At 40.9% G+C, this 15,348-nt stretch overlaps 1 protein-coding gene across 3 annotated transcripts in view; it reads left to right on the forward strand.

Moving 5' to 3' along the window:
* KLF7 (Kruppel like factor 7) overlaps nt 1-14,569 on the forward strand; it is a 64,222-nt gene extending 49,653 nt beyond the window's left edge. For all 3 annotated transcript variants that reach the window (XM_030487095.1, XM_030487097.1, XM_030487096.1), the window contains exon 4: nt 6,649-14,569. In XM_030487095.1, coding sequence (XP_030342955.1) covers nt 6,649-6,700 — 52 coding nt within the window. In that variant the 3' untranslated portion in view covers nt 6,701-14,569. The remainder of the gene's footprint in view (nt 1-6,648) is intronic.
* Nucleotides 14,570-15,348: the final 779 nt, after the last annotated feature.

Consider the following 15,348-nt stretch of genomic DNA (forward strand, 5'->3'; position numbering starts at 1 on the left):
GCCTAAGTGGCCAGGCCGGCTGGCAGAGGGGGAATACTTCCTAAACAGCCTAAGCTGTTTCCATACCACAGCACAGAAAAAGATGTGAGACCAAGCGTAGGTCTGACTGAAACCTGCTGGTTTCTCTTAAAGCAGAGAAGACATCCAGAGGGCCCTGGACCACTTCAGCAATGGATCTCTCAACAAAGCATCTCCACAGCTTGCCATCTCCTGGTCCTATGAGCCTGGTGCCCTCACAAAGGCAGAGCTTCAAGGACTACCCCAAGTACCATTGCTGGCTGCCTGCATTTTGGCAGGGTGGGCCTCACAAACACATGGGTGTACAACAGGGGAGATGGGAAGTGTTTGTGGCTGTTGTGCCACAGGTGCCCAAATCTATAGGAAACCTCTAGGAAAAAAGCACTTAATTTCTGTATAATCACTGTCTTCTCTTACTGCTGAGTCCAGGGCTCCATGTTCCTCATATTCAACAGGAGAAGGTCAATAAAAGACAGCCAAGGGCATAGTTTTCAAAAGCACAAGAGTAATTTAGGCACATCTTACAATTCGATTTCATGGGGTTGTTTTGTGTAGGATCAGTGATCTCTGCATATTCCTACTCATTAGCGAATCTTTTCCTGCAGTTTTAAATCTCACCCTTGCTTGACATCTGTTTGATGTGGGAAATACTCTGCACCTTCATTCTGTGTGGGCCCAGATTTAAAAGCCTGACAGGCGCCCAGAGCCAGGGTTTCTCAAGAGCCTGTCATGCAACAGTTCTGGGCACTTAAAAACGAGGGACCATTTTGCCTGGTGAGCTGAGCACCCAGCAGCTCCCAGTGGGAGCTGTGGTTGCTGCTCCTCATGCAGATTCCTGTTTACAGTCCTCGCTGCTTTAGCTGCTTGAACGAATGAAGAGCTCATTGAAAAACCCGGTCATCCCTGCTTGGTGCTGAGTGTTTTTGAAAGCTGTGTTCTTTGAATTTAGAAACAAAACCGAAAGAAAAACCTTCCTCCCTATCCCCAATCCAAATTGATAAGAAATTAGGGTGGAGCAAAAGCAATTACCCTTGTAACGACTCTTGACAGCACTGACAGGATTGAACAATGAGCACTTCTCCCCCTCGCCCCCCCCCAGCTGGAGATTGGCAGTGCCCTGGGTGAAACCTGGATCCACTATTGAGTAATCAAATAATGTGCTTGCATCTGAACATGTTATCCAGTTAATCCTATTTATATATATTTTTTAAAGAGGCTTAAGAAAATTACCCATCTTTTTAATGTAGGACTAAGGTTCTCTGCGCTGATAAGGAAGCATTTTGTAATACAATAAAGGCTCTAGGAAGCCTCTGGGTACACCAGACCAGCACAGAACATGCGTGGAGAGAGGATGTGTGAGACATAAACAAGGGACCCCATCCTTTTATGGGAAGGAAATTCGATCATTTTCGCATCCTGCCTTTCCAAGAGCTTCATCTCCTTAAGTGCTCTTCTGCCCTTGTCTCCCCTCTTCCCATCCCCCTTCCCCTACAGAGGGCTTCCTCTTGGATTATCTTTTGTTTTATCCCTGGATTATCTTTTGTTTGCTCAGAATGAGGGACAGAATAAGCCAAATAGGGACCTCTGGAGTTCTGCTTTTGTATAAGCACCTCTCTGTGGAGGAGAACAGTTATGTTCTATGTTTTAAATGTAAGGCATTGCCTTTTTCTTTTCTTTCCTCTGAAGAACAAACTAACCATCCTGGCCCCACAAACACACGCAAAGCCCCAGGGTTTCTGGGTCAGGCAGACAATATTTTTAGTAGAAATCTAAAGAAATACAGTCAGTAGCTACAACTACACAGTCTTATTTCAAACCTTTGTTAAGTATCCATACTTCTCCCTTTACGTCTTATCCCTACCTACGCAGGTTTTCTCTTTGGCAGCCAACTCAGTCACTGCAGTCAAGAGATAAATTTTTGCAATCACCTAATGCATTTTCTGCTCTTCAGCTGAATCTGTAGATGCTGAAAAATATTTATTAGTAAGTTAAGAGTGCTGGGGATTGTGCACTGTTCAACTCCATGCACATACCATCTGTGTGTGGTGCAGGAGACAGATCTGTCTTTACTCTCCCAGTTGTTGCAGGCTTGTAGAGTGGCAGTGCCTGTTCTTCTTTAGGCCTGCTCTGCCGTACCACTATTTTCTCTTCTTTTCTATTTGCAGATCTCTCTACTACCTCCTATGGCAGATGCTACCTCAAGCGAGCACTGAAACATGTGCCTAGGTCTGTCCTTAGTTATTTAGGCAGACTTTTAATGTTAAAGGTGCTCCTTCCTGAGCCAGGGTTCCCAGCTGGAGAACAGTGTCTCCGTATTTGAACTGCCACCTTTTATTGCACGCACCATTATTGACAGGAGTGGTCACTCTCTCTGACATCTGGCTTGCTAAACTTTAAGAAGTCCTTTGGAGCTCTTCTAACAACACTGACATAGCACAAAACGTATGCCTGTTGTTGTTCAGAGGTGAAGGCCATACCTTGGCAATCAGAGCATGAAAGCAAAGAAGGGGAATGCTGTGCACACAGTCTGGCTGCAGTTCCCTTTCCAGGCTGTTTTGAGATGTGTTTGTGTCTCTAACCTTCTGGCTGACATCAAAGGGGTATTAATGTCTTCTGTGTACCGGTCAGTTTTAAAACAAAAGAGATAAGACGTGATTCTCTTCTCCTGCTGTCCCAGTTCTATTCCAACACCATGCAGCCCACAGATGACATTGTTAGTAAACTACCACTGGTTGGACTAGCACCATATATACTGCAAATGGTGTGTGGTTTGGTGGCAGCAGGGGAGAAAAGAGAATCAGCTAAAGTGGTGCAGACAGCAGTGTACAAATCCATACTGCCTTCCAGGCACCAGGGATGTGCTGGTTATTAGCATTCCTCAGGAATTTTGCTCTTCAGAAACAAAAGCTAGGGTTATGTTCCTCACACAGTGCAAGCCATCAGCACTCAAGGGGCAAGAGGATGACAGCGTAGTGGCAATTGCTTGTTCTACATAAATATGTGTTTAGGAGATAGCAGCTTAGTGCCAGACTGTTGGGGTATATTCCTCTGTGTGTGTATGTGTACATGTGCACACGGTTTCCTTTTTGACAGCAAGGTAAGAGCACACTTAGCTGGAATGGACACATCCCATAGTGGAGAATCCACAGCTGGTAAGAGATGGCTGAGCAATATATCTTCTTCTCAGCGTAGTTACCTTCCCTCTTCCTCCTGCAGAGGCTTCAGTGCCAAGCAGTGCTGTGTTGCTAAGGAGATAAAGCAAGAAGAGAAAGGAAGAAGTCGTGTTTGGGAGTAGGGAATCTACGTATCGTGCATCACTGTATGACTTTCAGAATTAGGGTATCTTATTCTAGCATAAACTATCCTTGCCAGGAAGAGCTGGACTGGGAGAGGGATGGTGGTGAAGGTTGTGATGGGCCCATGTACAACGTGCAGAGCTGGTCTGGAACTGGAAGAGGTGTAGAGCCAGAGGTGTGGAGCAGGATCGTCTGTCTCCTGGTCAGGACTGCAGACCAGCAAGCTGCTGTTTCCTAATTTGTGAAGAAAGGAGTTTCCCTTGACAGCTTATCTTATGGAGCCTCTTCCACCGCTGCCTCTGGTCCCAGAAGTTAAAAAAATGTGTCCACTCATGTGTAGCAAAAAATCGTCAGTGTGATTTAGGGACTGTTTTACTGCTGAAAATAAATACCCACATCCACCAGCCTTACCAAGAGATAGAACTAACCAAATTAATCAGCAGGAGAATGTGAAGAATTAGTATTGTACCATTTTATTAGCTATAAACTAGCAAATATGGAGCCATTTTATTAGCTATAAACGTATTCTAGGGCCGAAAAATATACTAAATGCTAATACTGTGGTTACTGATGTGAAACAACATATTGAATCCATATTTTTAACAGATCTTGCTGTGCTGTGACTCAGCATTCTTTTGTCCTGAGTTGCATCTATGACAGAGACAATCGGGGAGGAAAAGCCATGCTTGGGTGGTGGTCTTATGACTAGTCCTAGACTGAAGTGCCAGCTGGTGCCTGTCTTTTTGGCAGCCACTCAAGCTGTTGTTTTGTTTTGGCATCCCTTGTAGCCAGAGCATGCCACTTTCTCAGTTTAGACTGACGAGAGGGTTGTTGGTCCAAGGGTGTATTTTGGCACCCTAGGGCTAGAAAATTCTAGCTGTGCTGAGCCTGCTGTGTTGAAAGCCAAGTGTCCATTGTCAGATTCGCATCTGTCTTGCTGTGCTTCATGCAGGAGCTTGGAGGAATGCAGCCTCCATCCTGTTCCGAAGGCTTTCTTTTTAATTTTTGCCACTCTGAAGGTATTAACCCCCTTGTAAGCCACTACAAATCAGTAGAGAACAGCTGACTTGAGTAGAGCTATGCTCATCCGCAGAAGATGAATATCTAGCTTTTATTGCAAAAGTTGCCTTCTTATGAGGTTTCTTTGTCTTAAAAGTGCACCTCTTGATCACTCATCTCTGCATGTAGATGCAGATGGATTGCCCATGCAGGGGAATACTGCCAGCAGGACAGAAAAGATCCCCTAACTATTTAAAATCTCTTCATTTTTATAGTGCTTCTCTTTCTCAGCCTTTCACTGCTTAGGGTGTTTATCCTCTGGGTGTTTGCCTTTAGATTGAGTGTTCTTCTTTTTTTTATCTTTGACATTTGTTTTTTTTTTTACTGAGTAGTTAAATTCATTGCTTTACCTTCTTCTTCCTGAAAAATGAGGAATACTCAACTAAAAACTGCTTTTTCGAAAGTACATTCAGTGCCCACGTATGAGCCGTCCACATTCTCACAACAAGCCATCTGGGTGTTCTTCGGACCAGTATCGGTGGTTCTTTTATACTCTAACTCTATGGGGCAGTAAGTGAAAAGACACTCCAGGCAAGTCAGTTCTGGAAGTAGCTTTTCTTAGTGCCTTTGGAGCCTACAAAACCAAAAGCCACAGATATATGGGGTTTTGTGTGATACTTATAATAGGTGTTTTTTGCTGTTAGTAAAAATAAATAAGCCAGTGTCTTGTGGCTTAGGGTGGAAAGAAGGCAAACCAGGATTTGCAAGGAACTTGTGAACCTTCTGCTTTTTAGTGCTCAACTTGAAGTATCTAGTACAGGTTTGATTTCTGAGAGTGTCTGAGTCCTGCTGCTCTGACAGGCAAGCTCCAGGTCAGGGCTTTGGGGTAGGCAGCCAGAAGCACTCCCCGCTTGTCCTGTGGTTTTGCTCTTTGGTGCCATATATATCTGTAATGACACTGTGGTGGTGGGTGTGAGATGGGTTGGTGCTTTCAATCCCTTTGTAATGGCTATAAAGTCAGGAAAATATTCTTGCTTACTGGCAGTCTTGATAAAGGAGGGTATATATTCAATGTCAGGGGAGAAAAGCACTTGTCTTCCTGAGAACATACTCCCCAGATCACTATGACAATATCTTGGTGGTATGAAGTGCCTGAATATGGGCCGCTGTTGCTGCTGCTGTGAGTGCCCTGCAGCATGTCTGTTACGAGGCAGCTGGCTTAGAATAGTAATTCCTGATTAACTCTTTGTAGGGTTGCTCTTCTCCAGGAGCAGGTGTGTTTTTTATTGAGTATCTTAACCCACTTCCCAAGTGGATTAAGTAATTTCAGAAGAAGGCAGTCGTAAGCCTTTAGAGAGGGAGTTAATCAAGAATACAGGCCTTACCTTATTCTCAATCAAGATTCATGCCCTACCTTATTCTCAATTAACTGCATGTTTAGACCAGCCCTAAACCTCGACTAGTTCTCTAGGGCTGCCACTCTAAGTCTGTCTCATCAGCATCCACCTACATGTTCAGAGTGTCAAAACATTATGTTTTCATATGAGACAGAGAAAAATGGCTTTGTGGATAAAGAACAGAAGTTGAAAGCTGAACTCCTGGCTTTTGTTTTGTTTTGTTTTGCTAGACTTCTTGTGTGATTTACAGTTTCCTTGCCTTCTCTGTCTTTCAATTTTCATTCTTCCAAATTAGGCGTAATGCCTTATCTTCTCTCAACATCCTTCAAGGAGATGGCATTCATCAACATCCACGTATTACCACCCAGATTGCCAGCAGGGAGAGAGTATGTAACCTGTCAGATTATCACCCTCCAAACTCTGAACCAGCTTTCCTTTTAGTTTGGAGTTAGAAATAAGGTTTCAGCTTTCAAAACTGACATCATACTTCAGTGCTTGTTGTAGGCACTGGGCAGTTGAGAAAGCTGGTGGTTTTTTAAACTGGTCTTGCTGAGTGAAAACTGTGAACAAAACTGACTTGTTTTATTTCTTTGTTTTTTATATGCACACACACACACTTACACTAAATATTTGATTTTGTACTACAGGTGCACAGGTGAGCACTCTTCCCTGATATTTGACTCAGTGAAAGCAGAGAGAGGGAGAGGAACAGAGAAAGGAGAAGAGCAGTCTGTTTAACTGCCAAAGTGCCAGGATAGTTGGCCATCTATATGGTTGCAGAGGTCGATCACACAGGGTTTGGTGGTGATCCATGGAAATCTAAGGAATGTCTCTAAACTTGGATATGTATTTCCTCCTGTACATAATGAAGAAGGAACAGGAACCCTGTTTTCCCATATCCTGTATTTATGTCATTTCCCACTTGCTTTATTTTGCAGGTGTTTTTCCAGGTCTGATCACCTTGCCCTCCACATGAAAAGACACATCTAAATATCAGTCAGCTTGGCATGAATGTCATCTGAGCTCAGTGTTGTGAGATGAAAGTGGGACTCAAGTTTCAAGGCGCTACCTTGCAGGAGAAGAGAACTTGATCACGCGTAATCCTCTGTACAGAGACCACACGCTCACACTGTCATGCACCCGATCATACTTCAATACGTACATCAGTTCTTCATGCCTTGCCCCAGCTGGATGGGAGAAGATGCAGGCGAGGAAATGGTATAGAGGTGAAGTCAATGAGGAGAAACAATTGCTTACAGTACTTTGTCCCTTGGATTTGTTTCCTGGTTTTGCCAATGGAAATCAAAGAAAACAGAGGAGACTTCCCTGCAGGTGGACGGCAGTAGGAGGGGCTTATTTAACTTGCTTCTCAATGCAACTCAATAGGAGAATATGTTGTCTTGGAGTTGCATATTTGTAGCACTAACTTTCTTTTTAAATAGATGGGGAGGAACAATGACCTAGAAAACCAAATCCTAGTTTGGTAGCCAAAATTAACCTCTTGGTTCATTTGTTCTTTGTCTGAGAATTCCTAATGTTCAGTGCGTCAGACTTCTCACAGACACTTTGACCTGTCATGGTTTTGGTTCTTCTTCCTAGAACTGAGCTATTGAGATCCTTTTAAGTCAATACCAGTGGCCTTAATGGCAGTAGACTGTGGAGTGACACTTGTGACACAAATATCCTCTTTTTGGCCTGAGTTTTATGTAGACTTCACGGAGGACTATATTTTTGTTGGTTGTTTTTATTTTAATTTTTGTTTTGGCTATTGCACAACATATGCACTAGGGACTCTGGAAGCTGCTGCCATGATGGCTAAGTGGCCAAGGGATAAACCCCAGAGAAACAGCACCTAATATCTCTGTAGGCCTCACCTTATTGCCATAGCTAGGACTTCTTGTTTATTTGTTGAACAAAAAACTTTAAAAGCTTTTTTGGAAGCTTAAACATTTTTTCTCTTTTCTTCACGAACAAGTGATCTTCAGAACTCCTTGTCTCCACCTGGATATCCATCTGGGACTGGCCACACAGGCATGACTACAGGATTCCTTCCACATCATGTGAGCATGTTAGCCACAACCCACAGTGACTTAGCGATGAATTATGTTGCTTTTTCTTGCTGTTCTTCTATTAACCAATCTAAACCATGGGACTTTCGTTTGTGTAAAGAGTACCTGCCGACGTTTTAATTTAAAGCTAATGTTTGTTGAGCATCTTACACACAAAAAAAACCCAAGCCAAAAATCCTGCTCCAGTCTTTGAGTGGGAAATCGAGAACCTCTTCCAAGTACAATGGCTTCATTCAGCATTAGCCTTTTAAAGAAATTATCAAAGTCCTCCTTTTCCATTCATCAAGTTGATGCTGTAGTCCACTCCTATACGAAAAAGTGTAATAGTGTGAACGGTGAAGGAAGGGTTGGATTTTACATACAGCAGTGAGGCTTTCCAAATGATTGGTCTAAAGTATTACTAACTTAGAGGTCCGTTTTGGCCTCCTGTGTGAACCATCAAGAAGTGGAGGTCTCATGCTTACCCTTCAGTCCTATTGCTAATTTGATTTTGTTGGCTCAAAGAGGATTGAAGTCTTCATTGCAAAAGAAAAAAAACCGTATCTTACCATAACCTGCATTTAAAACTATTTGGCACTGGCCCTGACTCCAAAGACTGCATTTAGGACCATAAAAATGGCCTATGCAAGCAGGCAGGTGGTCATTTGGTTGTATATTTTGTATATTCTGGGACCCATCCCTACAAGATGTGTCTAGAAATGAATCAAAATGGCGTGTGGTCCACAAATGGTTGCTGCTCTTTTATACTGTATTAGCCAACTGCCCTTCTTTGACTGTTTTGACGCATTGACTGTTAAATATTTCCCTTAATTTATGTTCGGGGAGGTAAAACTGTACTCTTAGGGGAAAAAAGAAGAAGCGGGAAAGTCAATAGATGTTTAAGAGCTGTCACCAGGATCCTTGGCACTTGAATTCTCAGTGTTTTCATAGAATCATAGAATCATAGAATGGTTCGGGTTGGAAGGGACCTTAAAGATCATCTAGTTCCAACCGTCCTGCCACGAGCAGGGACACCTCCGCTAGACCAAAGCCCCATCTAACCTGGCCTTGAACACTTCCAGGGATGGGGCATCCGCAACTTCTAGGGGCAACCTGTTCCAGTGTCTTACCACCCTCACAGTGCAATCTCACGCTTTGCAACCTTCGGTTCCAGTGAGAGATTGAATTTACTCAAAAGATGCTGGCTTTCTTCACAGTTTTCACAAAACACTGTGATTGTCAATTGAACACTTTGGGGACAGGGGGGAAATACGATGTCTGGCCCATATGGCATGAAATATGGACCAAAATCTAACCATCTTTTAGGGACAATGATGTAACATTCGTGATAAGAGCATGAGAGAGAGAAAGAGAGTGAAAGAAAAGAAAGGAAGACAGAGAGAACAAAAATTGAGTTTATTCCAAAGATTTTAAACTAACTATACTCTATATGTGTATATATATATGCTTATATATATATGTATACATTTAAAAATTGCAGAGCACTGCTTGCTGACAATCTCGTATTTCTCTGTATTTGCATACTTTTTAATGGCCATTCCACCCAGCTGTTCCACTGGGACTGAGGGCCCTACAATCCAATTTGTGTTGGAATATATAGAGCATCCTGCCAGATGTCTAATGGGAACTGAAACCTCAGCTGTGTGAAACTGTAGAGCATCCAGTCAGTGTATTAGATTAAAAACAGGATAAGAGAATCCTAGAATTTCATTACTGTAGTGTCTTAAAGTGTGTGCTCTCAAATCCACCACTATGATAATCATTGGCTGTCAACCTGTATAAATATCCTCTTTTGACCTCTGAACACACCTGCCTTTAGACACACTATCAGTAGTCTACAAACCTTAATTATTAAGTGACAGTTTAAGTACCAGACTCTATTTAAAACTGAAAAAAATCAAGCAAGACTCTTTATTTACTTCCAGTTGTCATTTATGGTCTTGTTGGCATCTTATTTGAATATGGCAGAACAAGGGCCCCATGGAAAAAAACCATGCTGAAATGTCTGATGATTTTGTTCTAGAGGCAGACCTACATGTAAATCATGGATTCAGATAGCCTAAAAGCATAGATAAAAGGGGAGTAAGAGACTTAACCAGATTTCAGATTTCTCAGGCTCTTTCTGTAGTAGGTCATGAACTCTGAAGCCAAATTTTGAACTTTGGGAACATCTCTTCTGCTTGTAAAGGGAGACATTTTTCACTTGTATACGTGGTGTACTCAGCCAATCTCTAGACTTCAGGTTTTGGGTGCTCATATGCAAGTGTCTTAGTCATTACTAAGGTTTTGAACCACAGCTGGTATTTTGTAGAAGGAGTCTCCATTTTGGAAAGGCATAATTGGGATTCAACATTCCAGGATTCATTTTTTACAACGACAACTTTTGTTTCTTCACATATATTTTAAGATGTGCACTTCAAACTTGTGTAATCTGTTATAGCTAGATCCTTTTTGGGCCTGTGTCTCCTTGCTGAAGTTGTACAGTTGTCCTCTATGTTGTAAACTATGAGTAGAAACAGACTAATGAGGAAAGACTAATCCTCTCTGTAGGGCTTCTTGGAAGCAAACCCAGAAATAGATGATTTGGTGGCAGTTGAGGACTGAGTTATCCAGCTGTAAGAAGGAGAAGCTTTACCTTGCTTCCTTCATGCTAGATTTATGCCTATTTGCAAAAGAGAAGCCATTATAAGAAAGTCAGATTGTGGTTTCCAAGGCCATGGAACTACAGGGTGAGAACAAATTGAGACAAAAGTCTCTGAAAATAGTGTACATAGAGGAAGCAACTAAAGCAAATGTGAGTTTTGTGAGTAAATAAATAATATTTTGGAGCAGAGCAGTCAATGATAGAATCATGCAGGTGGGAAGGGGCCTCCACAAACTGTCTTGGCCAACCTCCAACTAGAGCTGGTTGCTCAGGGCCATATCCAGCTGAGTTTTAAATATCCCCAAGGGTGGAAATTCTACAACCTTTTTCTACAAGCTTGTCCAATATTTGATTACCTTCATGGTAAAATTTAAAAAAATCTAAAAGCCCGTGTGTAGGGTGGGAATTTTCCATGTTCCAGCTTGTTTTCATTGCCTCGTCCACTGCGCACCTCCAAGAAGAGTCTGCCTTCTTCTCTACACCCTCTGTTAGGTATCTGTAGACAGCAATAAGATCTACCCTCACCTTTCTCTTCATAAGGTTGAACCATGTCTTTCAGCCTCTCTTCATCCATCATGTGTTCCAGAACCTGATCTCCATGGTGGCTCTCTGCTGGACGTTCTCCGATACGTCAGTAATTTTCTTGTAATGGGGAGACCAAAACCAGACAGAATATTCCAGATCAAGATGTGCTTCATATGTTACAGCATTGATATAATTACTTATTTTGGATTCTTCAATTATCTAATTGAGACAAGTTATCCTCTATGATAATATTCTATTTTTAAACTGACTTATGAAAAATCATTTAAGAAGCACCCATATAAAGATTTTTCTAATCAGATTTGCTGGATCTGTGTATGGAAATATGCTTGTAGAAATACACTTTCTATGCTGCCAGCTTGAGGCCTGGCAAGCAAAATTCTGGTTTTCCAATGTGATCATTGCTGGTTTACCTTAAACTAAAAAAATGGATTGTTTCACTCATACTATATCAAATACAAAGACAAATGATGCTGTGTTTTAGCCACTTTTTAGACCAAAACACCACTTCAGTGCATCTTTGTTCTGTTTTTTTTTTCCTAATCTAAACTATCAATCACATGTATTTTATAAAGATTAGCCTAACAGAAAAGGGCATTCCAGAGTCTGCAGTATTTTTCATTATCCCAGAGTTGTTCTTTTTCAGAACAGCAGCCAGTACTCAGTCTAGAAAATGACATTAGCTGGATAAATTGGCAAAAGAGGAAGAGAAAGGATGAACTGAAATCCTAGATTCTTTCAGTGTTTTGGACAAGGCTCTGAGCAGTCTGATCTAACTAAACTGTTTTTTAAACAGAGGGTTGAATTAGGTGACCTCCAGAGGTACCTTCCAACGTTAATTTTTCTGTGTTTCTATGATTCATTTCAGAGTTCTCAGTGATTGAATGTGTACTGGTTCTGGTTTTTCCCAGTCTCGTGCTGGCGGATCAGACTGTAGGACAGGTCTGTAGGGTTTCTCGCAAACTCTCATAGTTTCATCCTCATTACACTTCATAAGGCTTCTTCATGAGAGAGACTTAGAGAGGAAGAAATCTTTAAAGAAACCCCAAAACCCTTAGCAAACTGGTTTGAAGCAATATTATACCATGAGATGTGTCACAGCTGCAGGGACCAACCAGATAGTATGGAAAGAAGTTTGCTAGCGTAGAAACCCATGTGATGTCTCAAAGATGGTTTCCAAGACCTGAAATCTAAGCCAGTATATATTTCTACAAAGGTTAACCTTTTTAATTTTATTATTATTATTAATTCTTATTTTCCTCAGACTTTTTGGAATTGAGTTTGCTGGTGTGTTGGGTTTTTTTTTAGGCTAGCACATTTTCATTTCATATGTGGAAAGAACTGACCAAACAGATGGGGAAGAAGAACCTGACCCCAGGAGGAGCCCCCAGGTCCTTCCTTCTGGAACTGTTTTAACTTTAGGAGTAAAAAGATAACTACTCACCAGGGTGTATGGCTAAAACGGAGTTGATCAATATGATAGTTGCAGTGATGGAGTGTATCTTATCTGTGACCTTCCTGATATCTACAGAATCAGGCTTTTTCCCTCATTTTTACCTGGCCCTAGACAATTTGGGCTTTTTAGCTGTCTCTAACACACATAGTGTATTTATCTGCGTACAAAAGAGGTCATAATTGGTGCTTTTGACAAAACTGATGAAAATCCAACTTGCTTAAGTGTTTCCTTTGCTCTGCCTGTTCCCTTAATGTGTGTCAAAATCTTTAAATTTAAAAAACAAAAAAAAAAGAAAAATTTTGTAAATAACTTAATGTTACTAGGCCAGCACCCAGTGGATCAAGGGCTTTTATTCTTGATTTCATTCAGGACTTGGCATGTCCTGTCACTCCATCCAGTAAGACTGTTTTTAAGCTTTCATATCTTGGGTGATGCCTCTAACCCAACACTCTTTGAAAGTACTTTTTGCTGATTTCAGATAGAATTGCACTTGCAAAGATCCCCACATACCGAGAATAAAAGCAATGCTTGACAATAACTCTATTTAACTCTGTATTGAAAAATTAGAATTATTTCCTCACAAGATACTTCAACTGCTCATTGACAAGTCTTGTCTGTCTTTCACTAGCGTTAAATCTACGCCTTCTTGAATGATCATTTCCAGACCAAGCTTGGATGTTCTTCTTCCTTTTGTCACTTTTGTGTCTCTTTTCATTAATAGTTTAGGGATGACTACTGCAGTCTTTCTCCTCCACAGCTCTACACTGGCTTCAGTGGCAAGATTTAGCACTGTAAGATCTGTAGAATCTGGCCCACCAGGTACTAAGATCTGTCTCGTAAAGCTGAGACTTTCCTCCTCCCTTAGAGGAAAAAGTCCAAGGCATACTCATGCTATATAAGTTATATATATAATGATATATATAAATTATATACATAAAAATGTGGAGATGGGGGGTAGGCTGCCTTTATCACCTCAAGAATGGGTTCCCCTACCTGAAAACTTTCAAATGCAGGCGTCGTTTTTCAAACAGGGTTTTATAGTTTTCCTTAATGCTTGTTTATGGCATTTTTGGTGTAATAATTGAAGTTGGAACTCTTTGCGATTTTCAAAATGAAAGCTTTGATGATTTTTTTTAAGTGCTTTGATCCTAACTTCTGTATACTGCCAGAAAACAGGTTCTCCACCCTGTCTCTGTGTGGGTGTGGATGTACAACGGTGTACTGTATATACCTACACAGAAGAGGAAACTGAGCTACTGACTTACAGTTTGTAGTAGCCAACCGTGCCTATTGCTTTGATTTGGGAGGGCACTTGCTGTTGCCACTGCATCTTAGGAATCATGTCAGCTTCTCTAGGAAAAGTTTTCAACAGTGCTGGGAAATACATGTTGCTGTGTACTGCAAATGAGTAGGCTGCAAATTTGGGGATTGGGAGGGGAGGTGGGAAGGGAGGAGGATGAGGGCTTAGCATGTACACAGTAAAAGTGAACTAGAATGGACAGAAAGGTGACAAGTTTAGCCTTTTTTTTGTTAGGCTCTCGGGGAAATGAAAAGCTAACACACAGTTCCTGGAAGGCCTGATGGCCGAAGGGCTGATCCTGATATTTTGCAACATACATTTTACCCGTCGCTCTGTATTTTAAACCCCAGGCCTGTCAGATTCTGGAAGTAGATCAAAACACTGGTTTAAACACTACTTTGTTACCAAGGCCCTGTCTCTACCAGGGAAGTTGCCCTAAGTTAAATTATCAGTTGAGTTAAAATCACCTTGTAGCTGCACCTATTACTTGATTGCCTGGATTGACTTTGCATTGGCATCCTATGCAGTTAAGCCGAAGTGTAAGAAATGCTTCAACCAATTAAGATACCTCTACAGGAAGGGTCTTGCACCAATTTAAGTACCTAAACCACAGTGCAGCTTTTCTCTTAGAAACAAGGCCTTAGCATGTCTACTCATTTAGTTAAAAATAATAATGCAGGCTGAGATTTTCTTTCCTCGCTTTGCAAAGTGGCCTGTTTTCTTTCTTGGCCTTTGGAACCTTTCTTGCTCTCTACTTACTACATGTATATTTTTGTTTGGGGGATTTATTTTTCTTTTTGTTTGGCAATGACACAAAAAAGTATGAATGCTCCCTATTTAAAAGAAAGAAAAAAGAAAACAACATTGCTTGAAGGACTTTCATTTTGCACTATAATTTTTCTTTTACCAGATGTGTCTGACAAGTGCATTTTGGAGATGCCCTCGGTCACGTTCTCTCAGGCCTACTCTGGTATTTCTAATATATCACAGAAGTACCCAATCTTGTAGCCCTCAGTTCTGCCTTTTTTTGACATTTTATTTTTTTTAAGCTTTTTATATATATATATATAAATATATTACTTTGTCAGTTTTTTTGCTGTACAAAAAGTCTTAAGATTTAAAAATATTATTTGTATTATATGATGGTGGTATGTTAATGTTACAAAATTATTAATGAAGAAAAAATTTATTTTTGTTACTGGTCTGTTTCATAATTCTTTTTTAAATTGGTATATTGTAAGATATCTATGCAAAAATGTTATGTGACGCATTTTTATTTAAGAATGTAATATGTGTAATAAACAGTAGAATGTGTTTGGCCCGACAGTGTTTAGTGTGCCTTGTATATTATTTCTTTATGAAAACTTCTGTGAACAGGCTTTTGAGTATCAGTTAAGGCTATGGTTCTATAAACAGTTATTGGTGATATAATTTCTAAGTATGCTTAACTGAATCAGAATCACATTTTTGGATTTAAATAATGTCCTGTTTTTTATGTATTTTATCACAGTTCAAGTGTGGCTTATATTCATGCCATATCACATGTTGCTTTTGGAAAAGATGGTCAAGAAGGACGTTCTTATGCTTAAAAGCTGACCACATTTGGCTTGTAATGCTGCTTCTGCT

This window comes from Strigops habroptila, chromosome 5 (genome assembly GCF_004027225.2).
Source record: "Strigops habroptila isolate Jane chromosome 5, bStrHab1.2.pri, whole genome shotgun sequence".
NCBI classification, from domain to species: domain Eukaryota; kingdom Metazoa; phylum Chordata; class Aves; order Psittaciformes; family Psittacidae; genus Strigops; species Strigops habroptila.